This window comes from Oculina patagonica, chromosome 12, assembly GCF_052425735.1.
Source record: "Oculina patagonica isolate OP01 chromosome 12, crgOcupat, whole genome shotgun sequence".
Taxonomy (NCBI): domain Eukaryota; kingdom Metazoa; phylum Cnidaria; class Anthozoa; order Scleractinia; family Oculinidae; genus Oculina; species Oculina patagonica.
In genome coordinates this window covers 4646730-4656312 of record NC_135769.1, presented here as the reverse complement: position 1 = coordinate 4656312, position 9583 = coordinate 4646730, and the positions used below count along the sequence as shown (strand labels likewise).

At 35.7% G+C, this 9583-nt stretch overlaps 1 protein-coding gene across 1 annotated transcript; it reads right to left on the bottom strand.

Moving 5' to 3' along the window:
- Positions 1 to 1564: 1564 nt before the first annotated feature.
- On the bottom strand, positions 1565 to 2401 carry LOC144633131 (uncharacterized). The gene is made up of 2 exons (XM_078491927.1): positions 2384 to 2401; positions 1565 to 2005 (listed from the first exon to the last, which is right to left on the bottom strand). The coding sequence occupies exons 1-2, from the start codon at positions 2399 to 2401 to the stop codon at positions 1565 to 1567; spliced, it is 459 nt and encodes a 152-aa protein (XP_078348053.1).
- Positions 2402 to 9583: the final 7182 nt, after the last annotated feature.

The following is a 9583-nucleotide window of genomic DNA, read 5'->3' as shown; positions in this document are numbered from 1 at the left end:
AAACGGACGCGAAAGTAAACCCGCTTGAACTAAGCTATTCTGAATTTGTAGCGGGTTACTTTTCAATTTTGGACGGCTTGCTGCAAAGCGGAGAGCACATCCAGGCTCAACAGCTCTGCCGTTATCTGAAATTTTTATCCAAGAAAGCAATCGCTTTCACCACCAGTTTCACTAGTAACGAACAAAACACGACTATAAATAAGTCAAGCAAGGTTGAAACTTGTTACAAGTAAATTATGTAAACAGCTTGTTTGTTTCAACGATAAAAAAGTTTGTGAAAATAATTTTTTTTCAGTGTCAGAAATCTCGAGTGACTTAACTTGTTGACTTTATCTTCTATGTCTCAAGAGGGGCATATCTGTAGACCTCTGCTGATGATACTTTTCTTGTGGTCAATCCCTTAGTCTAAGATGGGGTAGCAAATCGAGCTTTTGTTGGTCTGAGACGGGGTAAGGGTTTTTAACCCCCAGCGAAGACCCCCACCAAAACGTTTCCGAGGACCCCCTGGGTAACCACAAAGGTAGCCTGAGACACTTCTTAAAACAAAGTATTCGCGCCTTTCACACGGATTAATCGTAAACCAATCACGTAAACCAATCAAATTGCGTTTGTAGGAGGAGGATAATGCCCTTGGCTGAAAGACTGTCCTCAAAATTTCACAGCTGCCCTCAAAGCTTCGCTTCTCGACCAACTGTTCATTTCTCCACAATCTTTCAGCCTCGGCAATTATCCTTCAATATACCAGCCGCCTGAAGGTTTTTTTTAAATAAATATAACAAAAGTGAAACCTGGTAAAAAAGAACTTTTCCTCATTCTGAGAAAAGATCAGTGTGAATATTGCAAGTTAACATTATGAAGGTAATCAATTTTGGCCTTACCCTCTCTTCCCTCCCTCCCCTTCTCAACCCACTTATAACGCCTTTTTTAATGAGGCTTAAAAATCATTAATAGGCGACAGCACAAGTTGAATGTGTGAATGACATCAATTAAGTTGCATTCAGAACTCGCTGTAATCGGGCATTTTTTAATAATCTTCCCAACTGCGTTTGTCTTCAGAGGGAGCGTCTTTGGTCGTTAGTACGACTTCCAAATCTGTTTAATGACCGTTCTTTCTATTATTTTATACTCATTATGAATCAATATGAATTATTTTTTTCAAATTACTAACATAAAACCTATGAATTTAGTGACGGGGAATTGATTTACTTTAGCCCTGTGGGGTGACTCCGTCGCATATTAAAGAGACGCCGGGGATGCTCATAATTGTTTATTTTATAGGAACTTTGCCAAGGAGGATTTCTTTAAAGCAAAACTGCAATATCACATTGACACGTACTCAGTTTAATTGACTCTGAATCAAGTTTATTTTCAAAACTTCTTTATCATTAAAACAGTCCAGCTGTTTGCAATATTCGCCTATACTTGTGAGAAAGCTTAAGACTGGTTTTATATACAATGGTGTTTTATCTTTTACTGGAGAAAATGATTTAATACAAGTTAAAATAGCGCGGTTACATGCATGCAGTGCTAAACAAATAAACTTAACATTTCATTTCAGGTTAATTCAAGAAGCACATTTACAATCTACTGGTATTGAAGGACAGTTATGATAGTAGCTGTACACTGTTTGGCACTTAGGTATGCTGTATATAGGAATCACGTGATTACAGGCTGGATGTGTTCTATCACACTGCACCATCTGAACCCATCTGTTTCTACAGGAATCTCTCTCTCTCCAGACTTTTGAAACGCACGGATGAGTACTCCTGGCAGTACGATTATGCGCAGTCGGGATTTCAAGAAACCCTTTCACATCACTCGTGATATTTCCCTCGTGGCTATAAATGCTCTCCTCTGGTTCAAAGACATCGCCTTGTGGTTGGGATTCCTCGGCTTGTGAATGCTGGTTGAAGACCTGACTTCGTAGCAATGGCATCTCCAAGAAAAGAGGTTTTGCACAAACCAGACTAAAATAGCTCACGACAAACGTCATTGAAATTAGCATCTAAGAAACAACAACAAGAAAAAAATTAATGGATGAATTAGTGAGGTAAGTGCAACAAGTAAAGAAATACGTAAACAGATCGTTGAAGGAAATGCTTGCATGTCAAAGTTTGTGACACTCTCGTAATATCTATCCGCGATTCAAACTGTTTGCTTTGTTACTTTATCGCGAAGAAATAGAAAAAAACTGACAAATGCTGAAATAAAGTTAAACTTTTCACCGCTTGTCCTTACGTTCACGTTTTTATTAGCCAAGCTACTTAAAGAGAGGGGCTGTAACGAGCTTTAACTGTGTCGCTAAATAGGTATTGCTGCAGCATAGGGGTTTTTACAGTAATCTTGCATCCGACTTGTCTTATAAACTGAAATGTTTACTTACTTTTACTGCAATGTTCATCCTGCAAGTCAATTGATTGAAGGTCTTGTCTTCAGTGAAAGTTTCTGCAGTTTACTCGTGTGGTGTAGCTCCTACAAATTAACAGCCACTATATCAACTAAAAATGAGAAATAATGCTGCTTATATAACTAAAGTATTCAACCAAGAAGGGCGATTTCCCCATTTCATTGCTTTAACATTCAAAAATAGCTCTCTTTTATCAAGATTGTCGATCAGTATCAGTTGACTGTGTCAGCAAAGACCCTAACATTATCAGGTGAAAGGGAATGGAAACTTAACTTTTTGTTAACTACATATTTTAGCTACGACTGACTTTAAATGGTTTCAAAAGTTTTAGAACTTCATTGAATTGTAATTATTAGCTTTCAAAACCAACACTTTTTACTTAATTGGTGTTTTCGCTTACATTTCATCCAAGATGAATAACGACAACATGAATACCCCTACAAATTTACAACCTCTATTCAACTAAAAAGAGAAATAATGCCGCTTATATACTTAAAAAAATTCAAATAAGAAAGGCGATTTCCTCCTTTCCTTGAATTAACATTCAAAAATAGCTCTCTTTTATCAAGATTTTTGATCAGTGTCAGTTGACTGTGTCAGCAAAGACCCTGACATTATCAGGTGCAAGGGAATGGAAGCTTAACTTTTTGTTCACTACATATTTTGAGCTACGACTGACTTTAAATGGTTTCAAAAGTTTTAGAACTTCATTGAATTGTAGTTATTAAATTTCAGAACAAGCAATTTTTACAGTAATTGGTGTTTTTTCGCTTACATTTCATCCAAGATGGAATAACGACAACATGAATACTGCTACGAACGGTTCGAAAGTCTACGTTTTTGACGTAAAACATATTTTAGTTTGCAATGATTTAATTCTACATGCTGCTTGTTGCTTGCATTGCTATTTTAAGACGAAGTGATTTGAAACGTTTCGGTTCCAGAAGGGGGCTACTTGTAAATTAAAAAGGAAAACAAAAATGGTGAGAAGTGTATCTTAATAAAAACTTCCACCGATCTCAATTAATATTTGAAGTGCAAAATGGGAAACTTAGTCACATTTATTAATTTGAGGAAATGTTCCTATGGTATTACGAGGTTTTAATGGCGATGGACGAAATGACGTTTAAATCGGAAAACTTCAATATAAGGCAGTTTTTGAAAACGACACAGGACAAACAGTATATCGAAAAGAAAAAAGAAATATTTGGAAATAACCTGAATTTCAGACGTCTTCTCTGGACGCTTACTACCGAGAAACTTAGAAAGTTTCCCTAATTGTATTGTGACTGTATTTCTTTTAACGTGTTCCTAGAGTTGTATTAGTTCTACTCACCTCCAAAGTTGGGGAATATAGTTGCTTTTCTGTTTTGTAGTTTGCCTTCGAGTATCCAACTCAACATAGCTTCAGCCCAATGGAAGGTGATTTTTATACTTTTCTATTCTTAATTTATTCCGTTCTATTGCTAGACGAAGCATGTTCTAGACCCCACCTACATGAACGGAAGTTTTATCAGTTCTCCCTATTTTTAACTTCCATTTCGTTTCTATGCACACCGCTTAGGCAAGGAGCCACACAAGTCACCCGTGTGCACATGAAATTTTATGACATCACTGGAGAAAGCAAACTGTTAAACCACCGTAAAATTATTCACTACGTTTAACGAAGTGTCGTATTCTTACTTTGTGTGGTAAATACCTTGGCTCTTCTTTTCAGAACAGTTTAATAATAGTTTGTAAAGTCGGAAACATGCTTGAAGAAGAAAAGAGAAAAAAAAGCTGTTTTTTTTTTATGTTGCTGATGAAAAAAAATGTGAAAAACAGTCAGTTTTCTTTTTCATGTTTTTAAAAGAAACTGAACCTTTTCGAGATGGAGAACGGATTTGAATCCACATCAACTATCTTATACAAAGCAAGGGATTTGGAAGTGCAAATCGATAACTACCTTCAAGTGTATAAAGAATATATTTCTTACTGCTATAGCTAATATGAGTAAAGAAATACCACTAAGAAACTTTATTAGAACTATGATTTGCTAAAATTCCTTTTTTGAACTTCCCTATTTTTGTTGGAAATGCATTAAATACTATAGGCTGAAATAAGCTGAAATGCGTAGCGTATTAGATTTGTCCTTGGTTAGAAGATATTTCAATATTTTTCTTCCGCTAATAGTTTGCTTACTTTGCTATTAAAAGCTCGCGTGGGTACAACACAGCATTATGCAAAAAAACCGCGTGCGAGTTACTGCATTACAACGCACCGAGGCCTCTTCATGCGCGTGCGCATACTGAAGCCGAGTCATCTCCTTGCCTTGCAACGTGGGGGAAGTGACTCAAACGGAAGTTAAGATGTGTTATTATATTGAACAACAAAATTTATTGTCCTAAAAGGAAGATTTTCAATGAATTGCAGCAGCAAATTTTTCTCTCCCAATATTTTTTTCTGTGACATCATGTCTGCTGTGTAGGCATATCTTTGAAGAGTTTACTCTGGCTAGCTTCAATGTGTACTGTGTGGGAGATATACGAGCCACTATTCTGTTGGTTTAAGATAAGCCGACCGAATTTTGTTAGAAATGACAAAAATAAAAATCAAGTCAACCGAATTCACATCAGCTGACACTGGCATGCAGTGTTTTGGTTTCTTCTGGCAAATTGCTGCCAAGCAAGGTTCTATCCGAACACGGACAAGAAATGGCGGGAATTGTGACGTCATACGGAAGCGACGGCTCAGCTATATACATTTAGTCATCAATGATTACCGGAAAGAAAAAAATAGAAACACTGCGTTCGCCGCAATAAGTGAAATTGATTTACCATCGACTTAACGACAGAATTATGTCAAACTTAGCAAATTATATTTTTCAATGTTTTGCCATTTAAAGCCGCTTTTGTCATAAAGTAATTTTAAAGAAGTCCAATTCAAGACTCTGCCTTTCGTTCTGTGTTAAAAGCCGTCAGTTCGATAGGGAAACTAACTAAGGTAAATATTTGAGGAGTTTTATGTTAATTCACCGGTTTCTCGATTTGTAAGATACATTACAACATCAACAAGCGCATTGGAAAAACAAACAGACACCCGAAAATAAGTTTGAATAATTAAATTAAACAAACAGTCAAAATGATAATCTTTCTTTTAGCTGATGGTCTATACTTATATTTTCTATGAAAAAAGAATGTTTCTTTTAGGATTTCCCAGCAACAGAGATTTAAAACGTTTAACACTAGTAATTAATTTTGTTTAGCACAGCTTTTAGCAAAGAAAACGTAACGATAGCTTGATTACAAATATGGCGTCGTTTCAGAGTTTAAATTCGGCGATATTTTGTCATTCAATTGAAGTTCAACATTTATGAAATTCAGTCGATATTAACGTCATCTAATAAAGTGCTTAACGCTGTATGACGTCACAATTCCCGCATTTTTTCTTTTTCCAAAGAACAGCTATTAATATCCTAACAAATATCATTCTCCTTTTTAATGGAACGATACCTGAAGCATTGTCGAGGTAACTGGAAAACGGCGTATTTATTAATAACTTTTAATTTTGCTTCAACGTGTATTACATATTGATTTAAAATGATTAACTACCAAAGCACTCTTTTGCCTACATTTCTAATTTTCTTCTTAAGTATATTTTCCACGTGCACTGACGTAAACGGAACACTAGTATTACTTTCGGTAAGATAATTCCCAACACTAGAAAAATGTACAACAAAAATTTTTAAAAATCTTATCTTTGCTTCCGTCTCGTTTTGCTTCGATCCTCACTAGTTTTCCTAATTAATGCGACAAGAATAAGACATCTTTTTTTTTTTTTAAAAGAGAAAATAAAATAAATTCCAAACCTTGTGAAAGTACACATTTTTGATGCGCATGCGCATTTGACGTTTAAAGGGCTGTGCACAAATGAGCGCAGTAGCTATTGGTTTGTTTACATTAATATAATGGTTTTATTTTCACCCACGTGAGATTTTTATAGCAAACTAAAGAAAGTATGAAAAGAAAAAAAAAAAGAAAAAAAAAAAAAAAAGAGGGGGGGGGATAAATTTTTTTTTAAGAAAAGGGGGGAAAAAGGGGGGGGGGGGGGGGCTTATAACCGGAATTTTACGGTATTTGCGGAAGAAAATATTATCAATATTTAAAGTGCGGAAATTTGACCACCAACGAGAAATCTAATTGTTACGCGTTTTGTGACATTTTTAAGTCAACAAATTATGCAAAAAAATTTAGTTCTTATAAAACTACTCTAGGTCATTCATTCAGCTCAGTTCACTGAGCAGAAAGAAGCAAGTTTTTTTGGCTAAGCACTTTGTCGAGTCTCGATCAACTTAAACCCCCAGGCTTTCTACACCCACAAGCGAGTGGATATAAAAAAAAAAAAAAAAAAAAAAAAAATTTATTTAAAGAGGGTAAAAATTTACTGGTGGCCCAGTAGTTTGGATTCGAATCGATCTCTTTTTAATCAGTAAAAATTTCGCAGAATCTTAAAATAAGAACTCTTTATTCACATTTGTTGCCCATCAAAACCAAAACCCAGTGGCAACTTTTCTCTCTCATAATAATTTCTATTGTTTTTAGACGAAGAAGTTCAAAACCACTGTTTCACAAAGTAGGGATGTTACCCTTTGTTAAACCTAATAGTTTACGGTGGGTTAACATTTGCTTTCCTTAATGATGTCATAAAATTTAATGTGCAGAGGGATGATTAGCGTGTCTCCTTGCTTAAGCGGTGTGCATATTGAGGAAATTAAACCGAGCAGTTAAAAATAGGAGGGAATTGATTAAACATCCGTTCATGTAGGTGGGGGACTAGACCATGCTTAGACCAATCCAGTAATGCCAAGAAATGAATTAAGAATGGAAAAGTATAAAAATCATCTTCAAATCGTTTTAAAATAAGATTAGCGTCAGCCCTCAAGGTGAACTGCAAGAAAGTGAAGAACTTTACAATCAGTTGGATATTTGATACTGTAGTTTTGGAGGTTAGTCAAATAACCAGGAACTCTTGGAACATAGTTAAGGGACGGACTATTATTTTCTTGGAGGGGGTGGGGGGGGGGGGGGGATGAAAAATTTTCCTCTGCAAACTTTTTTTTTTTAGTTTATGCACCTCTGCAAACATTTTTTTTTCGAAATTCTTACTATTTTTTGTTATACATATCGTGTTTGCAAACAATTTATTTTGTCTTTCCAGGCCCTGCAAACAATTTTTTTCAATATTTTTCATCCCCCCTCCAAAAAAATAATGGTCCGTCCCTAATGAAAGATGCTACGTCATATTTAAAGATGACGTATTTTGAAACCAAGTTCGCCCTCTCTGTCAATAAAATCTCTTTTTTTTTCTTTTTGGGTTATTATTAGTTATTTTGTGTTTTCTACTCTACGCAGATCTTATTTTGAGATAATTTCGCACATCGCAACAAAAAGACATGGCACAGCTCATCAGTGTTCTAAAAGTCAGGTTCTCCGTTTGTTCTAAAAAATATTGCTCACTTTTATCGGCGACATTAAGTTTTTAATGCACAATTGCAAGTGTTGGTTACCTGTTACAATCTCCTAGAACAAATATTTTATTAGATGCTCAGGGGCTAAAATAGTGATGCGTATGACAAAAGGCAATTAAATGTAATTTCAAAAAAATGTTTTACGTCAACAAAACTGAGTTTCGAACCAACCGTTCATAGCTCTTTCTTGACGTCATTAGTCTAGCTTTGAAGGTTTGTATCTTTAGCTAGAACACCAGTTACTGTAGAAAAAATTAGATATAATACAATATGGATTAGAAAGTCCCTACCTAACATCCAATATAGTCGTACATTCAGTACCAAACTGCTGAGCTTCACGTGAATCTGATTACGTTGACAACCGTTTATTTGCTTACAATGCCACTGGTACGAATCGAAAATTTTTACAATACAAAGCTATTTTGGAAAAGTATAACAATAAAATGGGGAAACCCTTTTTTATTTCTCATTTGATATAAGCAGCATTTCTTTCCTTTCTGGTTACTGGCTTGAAAATTGTAGGTGTTACAGTAACAAGGGAACAATTGGATAGTTATTACATGTACAGTGACGAACTATTGCCAATTAACCTGTTGTTAAGAAGGACATCGCCGTTTTATCATCTCGCACCGGACTTATGTTGAAGCCCAGAAACACCGAGGCCAATGAAAACATTTTCGTATAACAATTCTTAAACACTATTTGTTTTTTTCTCTAGCTAAGTTAAGAGTGAAATCCCGAATTTTTCGAATCTCCAGATAACTCGAACCAATAGTCGTTTCCCAAGGATTTGCTTCAGTCAGTCAAACACTGCAATTTTTCCCCGATATCTCTAACTCCACGATTTCTCAAAACATTTTCGTTTCCACTGGAAGTCCCAGTAATAGGGATTCCACTCTCTCTGGAAATTTTGGAAAGGCAGCATAAAAGTCGTAAAAATTGGTTTTGGGATATTGTTTTTTTACTAAAGAACTGGATGCATGCAAATAAAGTAGGAGGTGATACGGTAATTTTGCCTTCTGCAGATACAATACTTGGCTTTTACTCAATTTTATGCCAAGGTCGTCGTCTTTACAAACAGAATTTTAAATTAGTGCTTAAGATGTTGCCAGAAACCCATAAGGGTTGAAACGTATAACTCCCTATGATTCGCATTGTACAAAGCGTTTGCACATTCGTATACACTAATTACCATATTTGGAAAATCACGAGAAACATTTAACCAATCAAAATTACTATATTTGGAATCTTGTTTTGAACAAGCTTGGTTGAATAAAGTTAAATTTGGTTAAATTCTCCTGTTTCATCTTTATGAAGTAGTCTGGAAAACTACGCTTCGATACACTTAATGAATATCTTTAGTTTCTGTAAGAAATTTACGGCGTTTAGGTCGAAATTCAAAATGACTTACCGCAAAACCAAAAATTATGTTGCGTGCGTCATTACGCGTATAAAGCATTCGCGTACAAATTCTTCGTGTTTCCAAATATGGTACTTAGCAAAATGAATATTCAAACGCTGTGCGCGCGCGTTACACTTTTCAACCCTTATGGGTTTCTGATGTTGCACAATAGAGGAGGGATGTTCCATGTTCGGCGAGCAACCACTTTGGTGCCTCTGTACACGCTGCGTATCCAGGCACCGCTGTAGCTCCCCTCAGGCGCCAAAAA